The 22,175-nt window shown below is 41.5% G+C and overlaps 2 protein-coding genes across 3 annotated transcripts in view; one reads left to right on the top strand and one right to left on the bottom strand.

Annotated features, from left to right (window-relative positions):
* The window catches only part of LOC110978729 (uncharacterized), a 60,921-nt gene extending 57,819 nt beyond the window's left edge, over positions 1-3,102 (top strand). Inside the window, 2 exon segments of the mRNA XM_087148430.1 lie at positions 93-206; positions 958-3,102. Of these exon segments, the coding sequence (XP_087004556.1) occupies positions 93-206; positions 958-1,334 (491 nt within the window). The 3' untranslated portion in view covers positions 1,335-3,102.
* The window catches only part of LOC110988586 (kelch-like protein 24), a 34,893-nt gene continuing 15,755 nt past the window's right edge, over positions 3,038-22,175 (bottom strand). Inside the window, exons 1-2 of one of the 2 annotated variants that reach the window (XM_022252269.2) lie at positions 16,456-16,898; positions 3,038-13,525 (exon numbers count right to left, since the gene is read on the bottom strand). In XM_022252269.2, coding sequence (XP_022107961.2) covers positions 10,955-13,504 — 2,550 coding nt within the window. In that variant the 5' untranslated portion in view covers positions 13,505-13,525; positions 16,456-16,898 and the 3' untranslated portion in view covers positions 3,038-10,954. Of the gene's footprint in view, positions 13,526-16,455; positions 16,899-22,175 lie in introns of those variants that run through there. The other variant, XM_022252268.2, reaches the window with a different exon arrangement.

Below are 22,175 nucleotides of genomic sequence, written 5' to 3'. Positions count from 1 at the left end.
ATCATTTTTGTCTGCTTGCGTTCCATTTTGATGTATGTTTGTCCTCCCTTTTGGCATCCCTGTCCCCACCCCCACCCCCACCCCTCGCTCAGATGTGGACGAGTGTCAAAGCAACCCTTGTAAGAACAATGGGCTCTGTGTGGAGCAGGTGGGAACATACCGATGTCTGTGCAAGGGATCCTACACAGGCACCAACTGTGAGATCAGTAAGTTGACCTTGGGAGAAGGTCGGAATCCAGACGGTCTTGTAGCATTCCCTAAGCAGAATTGTGGGATACGTGGGTAGTTCTTCAGATAGTGAATTCCAGTCCAGTCCTAAGGGTGGGCGGTGTGTGTGTGTCCTTGGGCAGGGCACTTTGACACTAGTTCTCTGCCCAAGAGTAAAATGGAAAATGGGTACCAGTGAGGGCAGACATCTGTGTTCTTAAATTGTTAGCTATTGCGTGAAGTGACGATACCATAGAGAATGTTTGTATAGGTGTGATGAGCAGGGGTAATACTAATATAATAATAAGCGATTTGATCTTCAAAAAGCTATCTAGATACACATTAGACTTCATTTAGAGATGTTTTCTGGGGATGTTTAGGGGATCACTGCTGAAGGAATTACTGGGTTTTCTTTATCAAGTTCATTATGTTCTTTGCAGTATATAATCAAGAAGTGAGAGTGAATCTCTCAAATACATGTATTCTTTGACCATTTAGGATGAAAACAAATAAGAGGTTTGAGGGTCAAGTGAAATCTTGCCAACTTACTCTTGGATTCCCTTTTTTTTTTGGCAGGCCAATACATGTCTGGAGTTATATGTCCGGCTCAGTTCAAACTTGCCATTTGCCCAGACTGGGATTTGTTGCAGATGAAAATTGATTTTTTTCGTTTTTTTGTGACTCGTTTTAATTTTTCTTTTTTTTTTCATCAGAATTTATTGGGTTTTTTTTCCCATTTGATTCTTTCAGGCAATGATAGTAATGCCAGTTCTGGAAGTGGTCCGTTGGACGGCTCGGCTGTTAAGGTGGACGACTGGCTGATTGCTGTCATGGTCCTGGCTGCGGTCATTCTCATCATCGTCGGCGTTCTGGTCAGTTGCATGCTGTACAACCGCCGCAAGGCCGGTGCGCTGGGCAAGGCGGGCAATGCGCCCTTCAAGGAGCGCGCCAACTGGCAGATGCGGACAGGGCACGGCACTCGCCCGCCCACCGTGCTGCGTGCCTCGCCGGCGCTACCCGAGCCCGTCAGCGTCAGGCAGCCCGTATACGCTGAGTACACACTGGAGGGGGAACTCTTTGAGTTGCAGAGCAGCACCAGCGGGATATCCAACAATTACAGTTCATGATGATTTTTAATCCCAAAACACCCTCCCAGATCTCTCAAAATCCACCTGCCAGTTTTGAAGGATTTTGAAAGACTAAAGGTTTTATGCAATGCAATTCTTTTGCTGCAACCCTGTGAAAATGTACTGTTGTATTTCAGTTAATCTTATTTGTCCATTGTTGTTATATATTTGAAAAGTGCCTTTTTGGTTTTTATGCAGATGCAAATTTCCGTATTCATGAGCAAATCTGTGATGCCATTCAAGGAAAAAACCTAAATGTTACATTGATCTGTGCTCAAACAACTGCTAAATTTTGGATATTTTTGCCATCCTAACTTTCCTTTTCTCTACTGGTTTTATTTTGTAAGTACATGGCAAGAAATCAATGAAAAGTCTTTTCTCAGAAATGTCTTCAATATACAAATGTTTTCGTTCACAATTCGGGTCAAAAGAAGTACCAGAAAAACTGAGCAGTGTCTTCCCTGAATGAAATCGCAGCCGCAGGTGGTATCGGTTGTCTGAAAAAAGCATGCACAAGTTTTAATGCTTGAAAAAAAGCAGTGTTTATGAAACTCCCAACCCCAACAAGATGTCATGTCATTTTAGACATTGAAAAAGAGTATGACATTGCACAGATATTGTGTCTCAGAAAAATTCATCGTCCACTCTTTTCCTGCCATTGGAAGATTGAAAACTGTTGCAGTTAAGAAAGGGAGCACCTATTTTAGTACATGGCCTACAGCATCCCTTGAAAATGAAAGCACCAACATGTACTTTGTTTCCAGCACAGTGATTGATTATGGAAGATATTTTAGAAATCTATAACCAAAATGCTTGGGGGCATAAATAGATTAACCCAGTACATAAAACCAACTAGACTTTTGAATGCATGCCAAGAGATTGAGCCATTCGTTAAACTTGCATTCTCACAGATTTGTTGTGTGAGGTCATGTTAGGGGCACTTTTCACGAAGCTGGCTAGCAAGAAACTTGCTTTGCACAAAAACCAATTCCTCAGCAAAATCGGGTTACCAGCTAAGCTGTCATTCAGTACATAACTTTTGTAATTGGTCCCCTGCTGCTTGTTGCTTAGCATGTAACATTGTAACAGTTATTCTGGGAACTGTCGTTTCAAATTGGGTTGGGTGAAAGCCCTATTAGTTATTTACCTCCCAAGTTGAATGGTGACTGTTAAATGTACATACTTGGTCCATAATTTACTTGGATTTTGCATTTTGCTGGTTTGTGGACCATTCAAGCCATAGAAAATTTAACTTGCTGTTCACTCAACACTTGCAATGAATGAAACTCATATTATTGAAAACTGCACTTGCTATGTGTACATATAGAGATGGGACCACAATATCTAAAGGTTTTATGCTTCACCATATTTTGTAATTTGAAATCTAATTTGTAAATAGTGTACATCTTCCGTCCAAGGTTTGTGCTGTTGTGACTAACTTAATTTTTAAAAATGCTTGAACAGAATTTTAAGAAATGATTAAAAAATCATTAACCTTGTAATAATTGGTAATTGAATTGGCTTAACGGAATTTGTAATAGTTTAAATTTATCAAATGCAATCAAAGCATATTGGATCAGAATCAAGTCAAAAGAGTACTTAATATGTTACAGATCTGTATGCAAAACTCCATGCCCTCAATTAACGTCCTCAATCAAGGTCCTCACAAGGTAAGCAAACAAAAGGAAAAACATAAGAAAATGTTCCTTTCAACAAGTGGTAACAGTTTAATTCTTAAATAAAGCCACACATTTTTATACAATGCTGATATTGTGCTGTTTTACAAAGGTACACTTTTCATGGATATTTGAAACAAATAGCCCGTTAACTGTCAACTCCAATTAATTTAATGCTATGAGTTGTTTTTACTTTCCCCTCCATCCTACAGGTTAGGGTACCAATCTGTACATTTGCCAGAGCAAATGGATGGATTGGTTTTCTTTGTTTAAAAAAAAAAATTAAAAATTAAGCAATCGCTGAATCTGTCTGGGCTCTAATAAGTCTAAAGTTCCCAAAGATACATTTGAATACAAAGTGTTATGGAATGACTTTCCACTTAAAAACTGTTGACTTTGAATACATATGATAAGGGCTAACAAGTCTTGAAATATTTGACGAGGCAATGTCATCGACGGATTGACTTCCTGACTAGAAATGCCACCAAAAAACAAACAAGCAAACAAAAACAAAACAAAAATACAGAAGGCAGTTGATTCATCAAAAAGAGGCACTTCCCCTGGAAATCTATTCCTGAGAGAAGCCAGATTTGACGGATGGCAGAACCTTTTCAAGAAACAAAGCAACAGAATTCAATTACGGCATTGGTACTGCAAACACACACCACAGCTTCAGACATGTTCAAAATTAATAATAAAGAAATTAATGTTTCTGGTTAATCACACATTACTGAAATAATTCTCAAAAACAAATGTTAGCATACCAAACAATATAAATACTTAACATTTCCACAACAATATTTTGCATAATTACAACACATTTTCTCTTAATTCGCAACAAAGAAGTTTAACATCTCACTGAAAAAAACAAGTTGGAACCAGTATCTTTGGTTAAAAAAAATCTTAGATTTTTTTTTTTCGTCACAAACAATTTACAAAGGAAACTATTAACACATGCAAACACCCAATGGGCAAAATTTAAAAAAATAATTAGAATATAATTCAAACAGCACATTTGCAAGCAATAAATTCCTCCTGTGATCCTTATAGGCAACTTGCAATGAAGACGAGAAAACCCGATAACAAAAAAAAAAAAAGATTGGTGCACGTATTATCGTCGAACCCAGTCACAGGACTGTTATCTCGTTGATTATTAACACCACTGCATTCAATGCTACAAGAATAGAAGTCTGACAACCACACAATGAATGGTTCAATTTTGCTGTCAGACTTCTGTCGTATTTCAGCCTAGTTTTCTCAAAAAAACTGCACCATCCCACAACCGGGGGTGTGGGACAAGACACCATATCACGGCCATCCCACGCTTGATCTTTTTGAAACTTAGCAAGCATGTAAAGGCATTCATTTGAGTGATTATCTATGAGGTTTGAATTCAACCTGGTGTTAGGTTTTATTATGGTTTTTATACAGCGCTAAGCACATCACTGGGAAAAGTTCACGGTGTGTGCTGACCTGTCTCAGAAAAACGGGTATTTGCAGGAATGGTACCACCCAATAATCGTAAAATTGGTATCAAAAAATTATCACAAGGCTTTGGCAAAAAATAAAGCATTACAATGGTACAAAACAATGGGGGAAGGGGGACTCCATCTTCCCCCCTCGCTGCTCTTCAGGATAGACCAGAAAAAGGACAAGTGTTTGTTCACATAAACCTGACAAACTGACTAGCAAAGACAGCCATGGTGATGCTATACACATATCACATGTAAAAAGCATGCTTGTGAGCCTTTGGCATGAGTGTGCCTTTGCACAACCGGAGCACCATACATGTATCTACAAGTAAGTTGTAAAACTGTGCCTAACTTAACAGCTGGTTGGCAAACCAACACCTGGGCACATTAACCACATAAATGTTTATGTTTTGTGCAAATGTTCTGTTGGAATATGCAAGTGTTTTTGTGTGCATTCCGATGATAAATGGCTGCATACATAAGGGGCTTGATTTCTCAGACATGCACACTGCAAACTGTGATGTGGTTCGTGAACATCTGTTCACCGGTACCCAGAGCCCTGTCTAACAGCACTGCTGATAGTTTTCGCGTGAGGTCTTGTCCAAGCGGTGCCCTGCACATACACCTTTTGTACAGCAATACCAAAATCAATGCTGTGCAGTCCACTTCAATAGCTCAATACAAACTTTTACTTTTAAATTCTTGATCAAATTTTGAAAAATAACTTTGGCCAACCATGATTAAATAATAATAACTTTACAGAGCATATACAGTACCAAACAATACCAGATAGGACGGCCAAATACAAGAAAATAGCCCCAACCCAAATTTATGGTTTTATCAATAGTAGGCCATAGTATGGGTTAACTGTGTGAAAATATCTATAGATATTACAGTAACATTATTTGATCTTTGGAAGAAAAACATGAAACCAATGTGTTACATTACAGAGTCAAAGAAAAGGATGACAACCCAAAATCTTACTGCAATCTTCTAGTGTATCTTATCATTTCAAACAGAAAGATCAGGGTTACCATAGAAACAGATCTGACAATGTATTTACATTACAGGGATCTTTTTATATTTCTACAAGCATCGAAAACTAAAAAGTTGGGAACACTTTCAACACAGAAGTGGACCAATTTTTCTCTTGTGATCATATAAAAGTCTCCAATTCTTATCTAGAGAAAACTTCATTTTTCATTTTCACCAACAATAGGCAATGAATTTCTACATTTTGGACAAGGTTGAATATAGATGACTACATTTTGAATGTACTGCATTTGTTTCCCTAATCAGATTGCACATGATTCAGTTTGCAACCCTTGCCAACCAATCTCTACTGTATGTGTACACTGTACATGTGTACACTGTACATGTACTGTACATGTATGTGGGTTTATAATCCAGTTGATGTACATGTACACTGTATCTATGTCCACGTATCTATGTCCACGTACGCCGTTTGCACAGTTACATGTAGAAAGTGTGGGAACGAGCATATGTGCCTCCCCACATTAAACACTTGCTGCCGGGTTCAATTAAAATGGCCGTACGGGCATTTTTCATGATTTTCACCCACACGAAGGACTGTCTGGTGACTACTCCAATCTGACAGGCTACATCTATTGGTGCCTGTGTATTTCAGCCAGGCCTGCTGCCTTGTAAAGAGAGCCCAGATGGTGCGGTGTTGCGTAATTTTCTTTTGTTTTCGAAACTACATGTAGAGCAGTTTGCGGCTGGCGTTGTTTTCAATGGGGCCAGATTAGCATGCAGCGGTATTGTGTGGCTCAGCACTGCAGCGCTGGAGAGCTTTCATCCATGGTTGTAATCCTTCATACTGAATGCCACAAATAATGGTATAGAGTTTCAAAAAAGGATGGATTACCTCCGCTATTGACAACTGAAAAAATATTTATCAAGTCCCAGCAGCTCGGTCTTTTGTTACAAGACCTGGCTCCTTAGTCTGATTTCGGGCACCCCGGCTATGCGTACAAACATAAGGTACCCGATACCGGGTCCCCTGGCACAAAGTAGTCAAGGGGACAATTTCTTTTGTCAAGAAGTTAGGACCGAGTTGTGATCTAAATTTTGTTCTGACAACAGTTTGGGTCCCCATAACGTCTATATTTCAACACCTGCATAGTTCCCACAACCCGGTTTTTGGTACAATGTACACACAGGTATGTGTCCTCAATAAAAGCAGTTCAACACTTACGTGTATTACACAAAGGTTCTTTTCAAGCATCTCAGAACAAAGTTGAGACTTGCCCTCAATGAGAGAGCATGTGGAAGTTCTAGTCTGATCCATGACAGGTTCTCAAGCTTCACCATCTCTTTTTCTCCCCAAAAGCCATAACTTTGTGTGCTAAAAGTACAGTCATTTTTATCCACCCCCCATAAAAAGAGAAAAATCAACATCACTTGCATCAAAATGAAGCCATAAATATTACTGTACAAGCAGAGTACACTTCAACACACACACTCGTAAAGCCAGTATACAGCTGGAATTATTAGTACAAATAATTTAGTTTTGGTTTTACTTTACAAGTACAATTGTAGTTTATTTACATAAATCATGTGACATGAGCACCATTCATATCTGAAAGCACCCTCTGGCTAATTCACTTTGGAACTAGGTGGTGGAAAATACAACCCCTTTTCAGCCACAACGAAGTCTCTTGATACATGCTGCATGTAATGAGGGCAAGTTTTGGGGCAAACATATTTTACATGTACATGTACATTTGCATTGCCCGTACAGCAGCTTGACCACTTGGCTGCTTTTTAACAATGCCAAAATGCAGAACTTCACGTATTTGGGAAATCTTGTCACTCACATTTTTTTCACTTGGCTCCAACTCTTCCGACTTACATGTACGTGGTTATGCAATGACATACATGTACTCCATTAAATTTTTCATATGGATGGTTTCTACCGTGCTGATAAATGAAACTGGTTACTGATAACTAGCTTCGTGACCAAGCCCCGGTCCAAACCATTGTTTGGGCAGTGTCTGTCAAGTTGTGGTCAAGTATAATCATAAAGTTCAGGTTCAGTTAATATGAAAACCCTTCTCAAAATCTGCATTCCAACAATCGCATGCAGGTTCATTTGTACCGGTGGTCTGGTTCCCAGCCTTGATTACATGTATGTCATCACATATTGAAACCCCCCCTCCTGAAAATGCGTGAGATTTTTCTGATGTGTTCTCAAAACATTCAGGGGTCGTTTTGGATTTTCCCACTACCTGGGCATTTCCAAAAGTGAATAGGCTTCTTGCGTCTATTATCTTTCCTTTCATGAAATGCAAGTACAATTTTGCTTATGGACATGACATACAGTATGACTTTTTCTGCTGAAGATCATGAAAGGCAACCTGAACTACAAGAGGGTGATCATCACAATCAACAGGGAACCAGACTGATTCATTTGTGGCTGCCATTTCTGTGCAAATACCAACAGAGGGCGCTTTCAACATGAACACAGTGATATCATGTTTAGAGAATGCGGCCGTGTCCAAATTGCTCTGGCTAAACACTTAAAGTAACACACACCTACATAAAAGCCACTAATTAATGGCTGCTTGCAAGTTGTGCAGACTAATAACATCATTTCCAGTCGCAGCCAGGAAATTTCAGATGTGACCTGCACAAGCCAGACAGTCCTTGAAAGAGACCAGATTCCCTAAAATAACAGCTGCAGTCAAACTACTTTTCAACATACATGTACACCAGACCAAGAGTACTGTTTTAGTGAACAAAGAAAACACAAACATATTCTTAATAAGTTAGTAAAGAACAAACTCACCTTGCTGTCACACAAAATGCAAGGCACAAAACAAACTGTACTTTGGCAAAACAAGATCTTTGGAACATTTTCCTTGGAACAGTGAGGCTTTCCAAGCATTTACAATGTACATTTGTTTCCATGAGCTTACGTGTATGGCTACTCTGGTGACATAAGAGCATTGCTACTAGTAGAGCTTCATAATGTGCATAGACCTCAAATAGCTGGAGCTGCTAGAGCATGGAAGTTCTGAAATTTCTTTATCCGGACCTACATGTATTTTCTTGGCCAAAAACCCCCAAACAGAAGACAGAATAGTTCCTAAGTTAGGAATAAATACGAAAAGTTGAGTGGAAACAATGGATGCTTTGACAGGCCAATGAAGCCCTGCCAACACGTCTATACAGAACATGTACATTACACAAGCAGGAATGAATTCTTGGCCACAAACACCAAGTAAAAGCCATTGCCATGGAAATGGTGAAGGAGAAGATACCCTCCACTATCCACAGAAAACAAGTATACGACGTTCAAGTGAAAACGCACCATGTTCTTATTACTCAACTGACGTACATGTACATGTACATGTTAGACCAGATGGACCCTACGCAGCCCATGTGCATCAACATATACATGTACAATGTCCATATACCTCCACTGGACATGTGGTGTTCAAGTATATGTAACTACATACAGTACTCACACATGGCACCAGACTATTTCTCATGCATATTCAAGATTTTGATAAAGTGCACACGATTGTTAACAGTTTTACTGAACTTTCCTACAAATTTAGAACTCATGTTCTGCAGATGAAAGTGCAGAGAATTTCAGTCTAATTCTTAGCTGAAACTACTTTTTTTAACCTGCAGAATTGTCTATGTATTGGAATTACGAACACAACTGCTATTTAGTACTATTTACTTTTGCATATACATGTATAAGCAACATGATCTAATGCACATCACAACACTAATTACAAGTACGTGTACTTAGTCTGAAGCTCTGAAAAATGAGAGCAGTATATCAGCCAAAGGCGAGCCAGAATACATGTACATACATGCCTTAGCAACAGAGTGCATCCCTAATAAGGCATCTGATTGGTCCATCATCACATGGACAATGCTGCAATTTCAAATCATGTTTCTTCTTATTTCGCGGCACATCTGTACATGAAACCTTAACCAACACATTCTTGTGAGCACTGTCCACAATTACAGTGCTACTATAATGTACATGAATAAGTACACGTAACAACAACAAAACCTGAAAAACCTCAAAACCTCCAACAGGCCTTTCAATCTGTTGGATTTTTGAGAGTCTGTAGGATTACATGTACATATGCTGCAGTAAATGCAACAGGAAATTCTCTAAAGACCATCGTTACGACATACATGCACGATGCAGCTTTTGAACTAGGATTCCTCCAAACAAATATTACCACAAAAATCTTCCGGCACGCAAGGCCAAGCTGTGAAAATGACTCAGTTTCACTTGTGGCTTGAACTCTGCATGGCTTATAGCAGGCAACAGGAGTCACGAACAACAAAAAAAAAAGAGAGCATTGTGCTGGAAAAATTTCTTTTTTATTAACAATTTGAGTGTTCATCGCTTCTGACTGAAGGGTACCAGGCACAACAAATATGGTTTTCCACAGTAAAAGTTACAATGAGAATTCACATGCAGTTCCAAAAGTGTCATTTTATGCAGCGTTCACTGTCTAATAGCTCATTTCCGACATTTCATACCACACACTGATTTCCAAGAACCACTGTAACATCACAAAGATAGCGTTGATAAATTCCCTCTCATGTTATGTGAACAACTCAGTTGTCTCTGACTTGAAATGAATGGAATCTGTTATGACAGGAAACCACTGGCGTCATTCGATTTGCAACATTGTTACAAACTTCTCAGCAAGTCGCTGGCATAATCTCACCACAAACAGTAAAAATAAAACAAATAATATTTAAAGTAATGGGGCATCATTTCTGCAGAGGCATCCATAATTACTCATCCTGTCCTCAAAATAACATCTGAAGTGATTGTGGATCACACCATGACTAAGAATCTTACAAACAAAAGGCCCAAGTACTGATTAATGAAATGATTTGATAATTATGAAAACAGAAAGAAAACTTTTGGCCAAAAAAAGACCCTTGGTCTCTGGTCAAACCAAAGTTCCAGAATTGATGCGGCAATGCATGCTTTTTTTGGGGGGGGGTGGGGTTGGCTTTAGAAGACTGGCAGCAGACACGGAAATGAGTGGCATATTTAATCAAAGAGCAACGGCTAGTAGTAGCATGTCACATGTAATGCCGCCGTTGTTGTTAACCAGCTGGCTGCAACTTTGTCACCTATCCATGGTCTACTGTCTGTGTTTGACATCAACATTATGCAGTCGAAACGGATCTATCACCGGGTACGAGCTTTCCACGAATTAGTCTGGCTCCTTGAACAAATTGCCCTTCGGACTTGTGGCCAGGAATCAGTCTACTCCTGAACATTCATGCAGTGCGGAAATACAGGGCGCTGCTTCGAAAATTTTGAGAAAAAATGGGGAAAAAAACACTGACGCATACGTTAAAAAACGACACGCGTGCTGACCAGAGACTGACTTTTTTTTTTGGCCTTATTCTGGGTGAATGAAACATATTTTCAAAGAGGATACTTTTGTTGTCTTTACTTGCGGCCTATTTGGTAGGACTTCTTGTTGTTTAACCAGCTGTCTGTTCCTTTGGGCAAGCCGATGTACATCTTGATGGTCACACAGCCATGATAGGTCAATGCCCTTGGCATTGGTCCGAGCACCGTCCACTCGTTGGTTATTGGGTCATACTGCTCCACGCTGTTTGTGGCAATGGTCAGGGCATCCTCCACTGTGCCCACTGTCCACTGACCACCTGTGACGTCAATCTTGCGGTTGGTAACCGTGGCCGAGTACAGCTCCCTCGCATGGCCTTCAGCGTGCTGCATTTCCCCGATCATCTTGTCTTCACCCTTGTTGGGATTGTAGACTTGGACCTGGTATTCTGTCTTGCCTCCCACTAAGTAGATCTTGCTTTTCACGGTTGCCCCAAAGCGTGGCTCGAAAGGCAGACTGACATCCTTTATGACAGTCCAGGCGTTCTTGTCCAGGTGAAAGCACTGAACAAGGACCTGTCCCTCCTCGCTCAGTCCTCCAACGACATAGAGCCGCCGGCTGTGTGATGTGACAACAGGATTGAGCACCCCGTAGGTCATGGATTCGCTCTTCTTCCACTGGTTGGTCTGGCGGCAGTATCTCTCCACCTCATGGAGAGGCTCATTGGATTTGTCCACCCGACCCCCCACCACGTAGATCAGGTCCTGGAGGACCCCAACGCCATGAGCAACTCGCGGGAGGTGAATGGGTGCCACCTCCGTCCACTCGTCAAAGAGCGAGTTGTACCTCCAGACGTTCCCGCACAACTGTCCCTCTCTGTATCGCCCGCTGATGACATAGACATCGTTGCACAGTGCCACAACCTTGTACTCGGTATTGCTCCCTGGAAATGCCTCCAATGGGAACCACTTCCGGCGGATGTTGTCATAGTAACTGGTGTCTGGTATCCACTGCTGGTTTTTGTTCCGGCCGCCCACAACAAAGGTCACATCAGCAAAGGCCTTGCGGGGCTTCATTCTTGGGTCGAACATCTGCTTGCCATCCCTGATTAAAATGTGGATGGCTCTGGCTTCCAGGATGAGATCGTGGCATCCTTCACACTCCTTCACCAATGGGTCCTCAGCAACCGCATCCAAGACCTTAGGTGAGGAATAAGGAAGACGGATGCTCTTCAAAACAAATCCCAGGAGGTTCTTCCGTGCTTCCAAGTTGTGCTTGACCCACTTGATCAGGGCTTTGTAAGCCTCTTCCTCACTGAGGAGATTCAGGTTATCATCGCCAAGATACTCAACAAGTTCTTGCGGTGACAACTCCAGGAACTCCTCATACTTTATGACCTCCCGGAAGTTCTTCAGGGCAAACTTTGTTGCTACCTTGTGAAGCAGCTCACAACTTGGCCCACTGGCAGATCGCTGGATGCTGAGACAGTTAGATGGGTCTAACATTGTCTTCAGGAACTCACTGCATTTGCGAACTGCTGAGTCATGCCGAAGGGTGCTGGCCAACACCAGTGCTTCCTTTGCATTTTCCTCACAGACCTCAAGCTTGGAGGTGTAAGTATAGTTCACAATCATTCTCATGACTGCTGCACTGACATCTGTTATCTTAACGTGACCATTCTCGTCTGCTGTCTGTAGTCTCTCTTCCATCGCCGAGTCAATCGTTGCCAGGACAACCTTATGACAGGGGAGCTCTTCCTCTCCAGCACATAGTGTGACATCCACAAACTTGTTGTCAAATCGCTGGTCGTTCAGACCCAGGAGAATCTCATTCACATGGTAGGGCTGCTCGAAGGTGTATTCTGCCATGATTTTGGACGAGTCAGTTATGGAGTGCCGGCTCCTGTTGTCCTGCCTCTCTAGAAATTCCTGACACGCCTGCTCGGCGGAGTGCAGGTAGAAGCACTGGGCAGCTGTCAGCAGGTCCGAAACATTCTCACTGCTGATCATGAGCCTGGCAGTGTAGATGTAGTCCAGGAGAAGGCCTACTACATCAGGCCTGATATCGTTCAGTGTCATGTCATGCTTGATGATAATGCCCCCTTCTTCAGTGACCTCGTCGCAAATATTAAGAGCAAAGAAGCGGCTGGTGGCAGACAGGACAACCTTGTGGCAGCGGAAAGTCAGGTCACCAACATAAATTGTAAAGTCAGTGTATTTCTTGGCATGTCGGAAGCGATTCAGCTTAGTAAGAACGTCAGCAGCGTAGTTGGGATCATCCACTTCTTTCGGTTCGTTGACCGAGGAAGCCACTGTCCACGTACTTCCATCAGTTCGGATGCTCTCCCCAATACTAAAGTCACTCCCTAGCTTGCTCAAGCGGTAGAAGGCACTGCTTCGCTTAGCAAGGGAAAGGTTGGAGCCTCGAGGCTTGGTGGAACCGATGGTGCTTTGGCCATCCTTGATGTTGCCGTTAGCAGGAGGGACGATGCTAATGTCTTCTGAGCCCGTCATCTGCATTTGCATGTCCGTGAAGGGGATGTGATTCTTCTCGGGGATGGGGTCGCTTGAGTAGATGTAGTGGCTTGCTGGCTCGGGCTCGCTGGCCGACTTGGACTTGCGGCAACGGCAACTGTGGCAGCAACCCATGGTTATGCACTAGATGACCCTCTAAACAGAACAGAAATGGAAATCAAAGAAAGAATTTATATTTCCAAGCATTGCATACGTATTAGTGGGTCACACCTGTTGCTCTATGGTCTGTGCTGCAATCTGAAAAAACCTCTAAATTGGCTAATTAGCGAGTGTGGTACATACCAGGTCAGCTAACACCAACTGACCAATCAACAGCCTTGGTTTTGTTTCTCACCATTCAAGGACACTGGTTGGCTCACAAAGAAGACTGCATAAAAATCTGCACTCACAAAATGTATGCACTGCATGAAATAGTCAAATTATGTTGTTTTCCCTTTCAAACACAAATGGAATGTGTTTCAAACGTAACTTTTTATCGTTATCATACGACCTGTACCAGTTGTGCAATAACAGTTTTTGGTGTGATGACCTTGTAGGGTGTATTCCACCAAATGGTAGTATTTCTGCACGCGAGCTCATTAATATTTTGTGATCCCACAGGTTTTGTAAAATAAGACATGCCATAATCAGGAGGCATCATAGAAATATTTCTATAAATCCCAAATTTGGGACTGATAGTTTCCAGTTCGGGATATTTCTTTCACAAAAAGCCCCAAATTGTGGGCGGCTACATTCAGAAATGAGTGATTAGTTTTACTACTGTTTTGGGGGTATCTTCCTTGAAAAGCGAATACAAAAAGATTTTCTTGCCTAACCCCCATGAAATTGAAACGAAAAGTGATCTTCTGACCATAATCTTGAATTTCCAGAGAAAAAAACGGAGGCCAACCTCTTCACGAGAGTCAACAGGCGGCGCTATTTTCGGTCCGATTTTGCACTGTTTTCTATGGGCGCGTATTTGGTGTAAAAGTGCAACCTGTAACGGTCACAGGCCATTATACATGTACCGGTACATGTAACGTGGCAGAAGTTGTGCATCAAAGTGGACCAATCAGACAAAAGGAAAGGAGGACACATGCCAGCAAATGTGAATTGTTTTTGAGGGGACTGGTTGCCAGTCTAATCATAATCACTATGACTCCTTCACATGCCACACCCACTCAAGAAAATGCAGAGGACTCCTGACACATTCATGTACATGTTCATGTGCATTGTATGCAAATGCACAACCTCTTTACAGTCACATCTGAATGCAGGTATTTCCAACCGTGCCACCTCCTTGGCAAACGATTCAACCAAAGTGCACTATTCACATATTACATGTACCTGTACCTGAAACCTAACGACACATGAACAAACACAAAATGCTTGTATTTTTCCCGACACAGTACGGTAGCTTCCAAAATCAAACACTTTATACTGAAATGCTGCTGCCTACTGGGCAATCATTGTGGGCATTGTAACAATTAAAGTGCTCTGCCCAAGGCCACTATAAGCACTCTAACCAACCCAGACAGAATTGAAATCCATCTGCAGAAAACATTAAGTAACACACTTCAGAGCACTACTACCACTGTGGTTGTGGCACATGCGCATGTGTTTGCTTGGCTTTTAATCCCACTTTTTTTTAAAATCCATCTTGAGATTCAACGGCCCATCTGTCAAAACAACTTGGTTTCTGCAGCACGTGTTCCATGATGCCCTTCTTTTAATTTTCAAGAACAGTTATGCACAATAAATGCACATATACATGTACATCAAAAATATCCATTTACCAGTTCAGGTTTAGGTGCCAATATTTTTCAACGAGAATAATTTATAGTTCATTGAGAATATGTTCCATGAAGTGTCAGACGGAGCATTTTCAATGGTCAAGAACTGTTGGTACTCTTGGGACAGATTTCAGAAGTCATGTGTCTACTGCATGACCACTGAATGAATTCTAAATCTGTTATTGACATGTCCATGTCTGTGAACATGGACATACAGTATCAATTATGTAGATACCACATGTGCGTACAAAACCCATTGATCACCTGATCATCCAGATATGGTTTTTGTTATCCTCCGTGTGGCTCTAGAGGTGTAAATTTCAGACAGTTGCCAGAATTTCAGCTGTTCAAATACACATTATTTTTTGCAGTCATTTACTTTCTTCAATAATTCCAGTTTTTCTTGCTTTGGTGCTCAGGATTACAGTCACAGTTTGAAAATATTTGCCATTTAGTGACAAGGGCAAACCAAGAACTGGAACCCTGCCTCCCTGTGACTTTACATAACAATGATTTTAAAAAGAGGCCAAGTAAACGTATAAGCACTGTACATGTACGTGCAGACCATGTACAGGTACTATGCATGTACGTACACCAGTTGACATGGCCGCCATAGGCAGATGCTTATCCCCCCCCCCCCAAATCAAAATGGAAACAAACCAGAAAAGAAAACTGAAACAAAAAAGGACGCACAGGGAAGAAAAGCGATTTGCTTGAAAATATTAGAAATGACCATCTTCCACTGTTAATACATGCATGTGCTTATCAGTGTCTTCTGCCCCCTCCCGAAAAAATTTACAAACACTGTCATTCTCTGATTCCAACTTTCATCACACATTGATCATACTTTCACCATGTACTGTATGTACATGTACTTCTCACATTTGAAACCATCCTTTACACAAAACCAACAAAGCATTTCATAAATGGTCATCTCTCAGGACTGTACATAAAGAGAACTATCTCCTATTCAAGGTACACGTTTAAGGAGAAGGCTCAGATATCTTGACAACCTTTGAAAATTTGATAATTCACAGGAAAAGTATGGCATACCTGTAACTCACACTTTTAATATACAAAAAAATTGATGTCAAAATTTGCTTAAGACATCATCACTCTAACGTGGACCAAGCCAACTGGGCAGAAAAATGTTCAGCTTCAAGGCATATTCAAGCAATACAAAAGGCATGGCAGGTACCACACATGTACAGTACACACAGTCACAAGGACCCAGCACTCATGTGCAGATGCCCAGGCAAGGCCAAATTTCTTGCAGAATCGAAGGCCACTTACCCAGTAAGTTTAGCCAACACAGCACACTAAACCTACAGATTGCATGATGCTGTGACCCATCAATCCATGTACACATGGATACATGAGACCATGACTCTGATGTTGGTTTGGATATAAGCACAAAAACATGCAGTGACAAAGCAGGTAATGTAATTCATGCCAACATGTATAATGCCCATGTACCAGTGAATCATGATGTGTACATGTACATGTACGCGTATGTTCACATGGAAGCATCCACTACCAGACTTGCATGCATATCCTTGCACAGGTGTATTGTCTCTGGCCTACACAAGAAACATTTTGTACAATTTATAGAGTGACGTCCAGAACACATGTAGCCTAGCTGTCATTAATTATCCTGACTGATCCAAAGCTGGGCCAGATACCGGTACAATGTAAATGGATAGTCCGGCAGTCTGAGACCCACTCCCCCCCACAACAACGTGTTTACATACTCGGGGATGAGTCACTGATTGCTGGGATGAGGCGGTGCTGCATCATTTTTCCACATGTAGATCATGATGTCATGGCTGTGTCATTTATGGACACAATTAGACTGATGACTATTGGGTCTGCAGGAGTCCTACTGTCACATGACAGTGTTCAGAGGACATTTCAGGCACAAGTACATGACCAATATACAATATGTTACGTCAGCGCTGAGTCATATGTTTCAAATTCTTCATAGGAAACAGAGAACAAATGCTTCATCTGTTGACAGAAATGCTGTACTTTGATGTGTGTTGGAGACCTGTGGCTACTTAATACACAGACTTGTTGACGGAAATCAAAGACCACCAGTACATGTACATGTACTTGCCCACCTTACCACATTATTTTCCACTGCCCCTATGTGCCATGTACAGAATGCTCACACACAAATGTGTTATGGTACACATGTACATACATGTACATGATAATACATGTATCACATGAGTGCATCTGGAACAAAGAATGAAGTGGTGCATCTGGTTTCCGGGACACAGATGCACTACATTTTTTTGTGTTCCACAAATGCGAGCGAGATAACAAATTTATTTTCAAACTTCACGCACAGTAAAGATATTATAGGGGCCTACGTGCACAAATATGCCACCTTTGAATTGGGAGTAGATTTTGTAGTTTCTGCTTCTGCATTCTGCTTCGTAAGTGTAAAAATAGCACATTGCGTGGAGTTCGAACAACACATTATGTGAGATTTGACATGGACCGTGCAATAGAGTTATATGTCACACTGTTTATTTCCATGGATCAACCAAGTTTGCCTGAAGATTGTGTATTATAGCCAAGCTCTCAATTGCATCCCAATTTTCAGTTAGGAAAATCTGCCTTATGTATCAGCCTGGTGTAGAGGTTCTCAGCTGCTTTCAGCATGTGACATTCTCCTGCAGTACCAGACAGTGGTACACTTGGACTTACCTGTGTATCAAAACAAGGAGACAATGTACAGGCCATGTCATCTTGCAATGTGTATTACTAGCGACTGGCTCTTCACTGATTTATGGCTATAAGTGTATAAATTTGCTAAGTGGGGGAAATGAGCAAAAGATACAATGTACATGTACTTGGTTACACGTCGTGCAGTGTAAAAGGCTTACAACTGGTCCTCAACTGATTTCTGCCAATAATGCATACGTCTACATGTATATATTTGCCATGTTTGCCAAGCAACATTTTTTGCCTGTCAGCTCCATGAAACTTGAGGCCCAGCCAATTTTTATAGCACTGCAAGTCTAGTTCTGAAATCAAAAGATACGGACTGTTTTGGGAGATGTACGGTATTGTCTCTCGGCACTGGTGGTGAGGGGGGGGTGGCAGGAGAGGTCGGAAGGGTCACAGTGGTGTCCACTTTCTGGGGGGAGGGGAATGCCACCCTACCTTTTGTACATGTAAGTCCAACCCTATAATTGTGGGGCTTAGTGGGTCAGCCTGTTAATGGCTGATGCCCAATGATCTCACAACTGGCCCCTTTACCGGTACTTTGGAAATCGTTCTGCCACCATTGCACAGTACATGTATCTTGGGTCCGATGGCCACCACTGTCATACATGTGACTACCGGTATAATGGGAAGAATTTCTCACCTTTCTGAAGTTGCCAACTTTTCCAAACCTTGAAACCTTGATTTTCAAGTTTTGTTGTCACTATTCGCCAGGAACTGGGCCTACAGATGTAGCTTTTATTTTACAGGTTTCCCATTACAATTCATTAACCCTAATGATCCCAAATCATAAGATTTCAATATGATTTTACATACACAGGGGGTTAGGGTTAAAGTTCACATACTGATCTCTACTTTTACAATGTTACTTGCTTATGCGCAGATCCTATGCATTATGTCATACTCTATTTTTACAGTGAATGCTACCTGCCCTAAAGATCGATACTGCAGGGAACCAGCCTAAGCACTCAGGCTGGAAATAAACATCCTTCATAAAAATGGGTTACCAATCAAACTGCCATGTAATCAATTGACATTGATTCTCGGATGACTTTTTGAACCACAGAAAAAAAATGTACAAACAATATTCTCTGCCCAACTCTGTCACAAGTGCATGGCCCCTGGGATATTAAAATCTTGGGGACAGGGGACGGTCTAGCCCACAGCCAAGGTATTAGTAAAGAACAAACACAGACCTGGAGACAACACAATCCCCACCGTCCCAGGCAAGCATTAATTCCCCCACTTTGAGTTCGTGTGCGTGAATGTGCAGGGGTACGGTCCACGTACATACATATACCGGTAATTACATATGCTGAGTTACTGTGCCAAATTTTGACAAGATCGATGTATATGCAGTAATGACATGGGATTGCAACGCAGACAAACCTCAAGCATTCCCAGAAAAGCTAGCATACATTTATGTGTACTATAATGTACATGTGACGATAGAAACCAACATGATTGATCATTCAGGACACACACAATCTGGCCTTCAGTGACTGAGTGAGTTCCATGTACATTTCTGACAAGTTTGGAAAAAGTGTCAAGGTGGCGTTTGTGATTAATGTCACACAGTAGCTGCCCCTAGGTACTATTCAGTTATTCAATACGGCTGCTTGTGCTTACTGTTAATTCCAACAATATAAATACATGTACATGTATACCATATCATACATGTTTGGACAAGTTTTGGAATTTGTTGCGTTGCAAATAAATAGATCAATTAGGACATACAGTAAATCTAATGGTCAAGGAACACGCTCTACAATCATTCTCTATAAACATGAAAGTGCAGAAATTGAACATCTGTTTTAATACTCTCCCCCACCGACTGACCGAGCAATTTCACACTACTGTGACCAACTACAAGTACAAGCTGGCAAGACAAAAGAAACCCCATTCGCGTGGACACTTCCAGCAGATTAGCCTGTGACACACGACCGAGTGCATTTGGCAATGGACATGGTGCTTCTTTCTTTGTCTCCACTGCTGCAGTGCTGGTGTTGATAGCATTACGAGTGACAAAGTATGGGGGCTGAAATGGTTCAGTAGCAGTTTCAACTGAAAACAAACTTAAACACGATTTTTTCACAATTCGACTTTGTAGTTAGAAAGGTCCTCAAAAACTACATGTACATGTACAGTACACGTATGTACATGTATGTATGTAGCAAAGACTTGAATTCTTCGGGTTTAGAGATTAGACAAAGGATATTATTCAGAGATGCACAGAGCATCACAGACTAGACCCAAGTTGCACAGCAATGTGGAGCAGTTTGGTTGTACTGCATGTGTATCGTCTGTTACCTTGCATCCCTGGAGTGTAAAAAAATTCCATGTCTCACACCACAGCAGTCAATAATCAAGTGAAGGTGTGCTGCATAAGTATACAATGTACCAGTATTGTGAGCTTTCTCCTTAATTATTGTCCATTCAGTGGAATTGGATGTAGAAAGGGAGACTGGATTCTTGTTGCTAACTACATGTAATAGTCTTATATCTTAGAACAGATATGAGAAACGTGTCAGACTGACAATGAGGTGAATCAACGAGCCGGCCAGGCTTAGGATGAGACGTTTCTCCAGGGTGCGAAGAGATAACACAAACACGCTGTAACCTGGCGCCTCGCACCGCGCTGCCAGGATGCAGATATGTAGCAAACAGGGACAGCGCGGCGATGTCCGACAACTTTGCTTTGACCCTCGAGGTGCATCCCCCCCTCCCGAGTGCTTAATCTGCCTCTCAGTATTGCGTCTGGCGTCGACGGGATACTACCGTATCGTATTTTGGCACTCCGCCATGGGGGTTACCCTATTCAGAATCAAGTAGTGTGCTGTCTCTGCCGTGCATGCATTCTATAAGTGAATTGTCGATTGTCAAACGGAAGGGGGCAATGACTTCATCATTGGAGGTGCTTGCTCCCAGTGATGAGGTCTCAGGATGGACGGTTGAGACAGCTGGCGTCACGGCGGCTAGAAAAGCTGTCTCCGGCCAGGCTTAAACCAGAGGAGTGACCGTTTGTCTGGCCCATGCATGTCTCTCCTGATCAAAATATCCAGGGATATGCTGCATAAATATGCATTTCAAAACTTGCACACAAGCTGAATTGCTGAAGTAAAATTAAGATGTGATCTTCCTTCAGGGGAATCCCTATGGTCTTTAACCTTTACAAATCTTGTTCTCTTGAAAGAAGCTTATTCCCAGATTTTGCTGGAATCCTAACAAATTATGGATGTAAAGCTTTGGCCAGCAAATTAAAAATCCATGCCGATGCCACACTGACAGAATGTTCCATACACATACATGTGTATACAAGTGACATTAACTTCGAATTTGGAAAGTTAGTAACTCGAACACATTTACTTTTGACTGAATGGCTGCTTTCACCAAGTGTCTTTAAGGCAACTATAAATAAATACATGAATACATCAAAGATGAGAGCACAAGACAAAAGCTAATGAGTTCTCCCCCCCCCCAGAAAAATGAAATAAATCCCTTTCAGCATTGTTCTCATCCATTGGAAGAGGAAAATTTAATTCACTCTGAAGTTAATATGCCACGGAATTTTACCAAAGTAGATTCATATGTAGTACATGTTGCTTTATGCTTTCATTTGAAATGGAAATTGCTGTGTTTCAATCTCTACAATGTTAATCCAAGACACTTCTCCGCTGTTTTCCAAGCTGGAAGAAATATCACTGGCCACACCCTTTTCCTCTTGAAATGAATGTTAGCTTGAACAACCTAAAACAGCCATGCAAACTGTAAGAAGTCATAAAAAACTTTTTTTTAACCTTTAAGTTATTACATTTAAATGTCACCAATTACAATGCCCATGGCAGTTTTCAGACACTAGAGGGCGCAGTAGTTTAATGCCACAACCACTTGACGCTACAGTATTTGTGTACAGGCTAAGTTGACCACAATTAATCACGGACAACAATCATGTTAATGTTCAACATAAAAAAAGACCCAAACCCAACAGAAACACTTTAGGAAGGTACCACCTTCCTGACTTTTCCACATTAACTTGAGCCACGATTGGAAGTTTTTCATGGAAAACCAAGAGAGATATTTGCACTGCACTACGGCAAAACTGTAATCCAGCCTATGGTGATATTCCTGTTTTGCTTATGAAATACATGGAAATTCTCATTAGCATGAGATAAGAAAGCCCTAAAAGACCATTAGAAATAGCAAACTTCAAAGAACGGCAATTAAAGCAATGATGCGTGAATGGCATTTCAAAGATTCCCGTTACTGTACAGTGTACA

The sequence above is a fragment of the Acanthaster planci genome, linkage group LG18 (assembly GCF_054643075.1).
Source record: "Acanthaster planci isolate LZ-2023a linkage group LG18, COTS_SCS, whole genome shotgun sequence".
NCBI lineage: Eukaryota > Metazoa > Echinodermata > Asteroidea > Valvatida > Acanthasteridae > Acanthaster > Acanthaster planci.
Note: the sequence above shows the minus strand (reverse complement) of the source record. Positions and strands in the feature narration are given on the sequence as shown.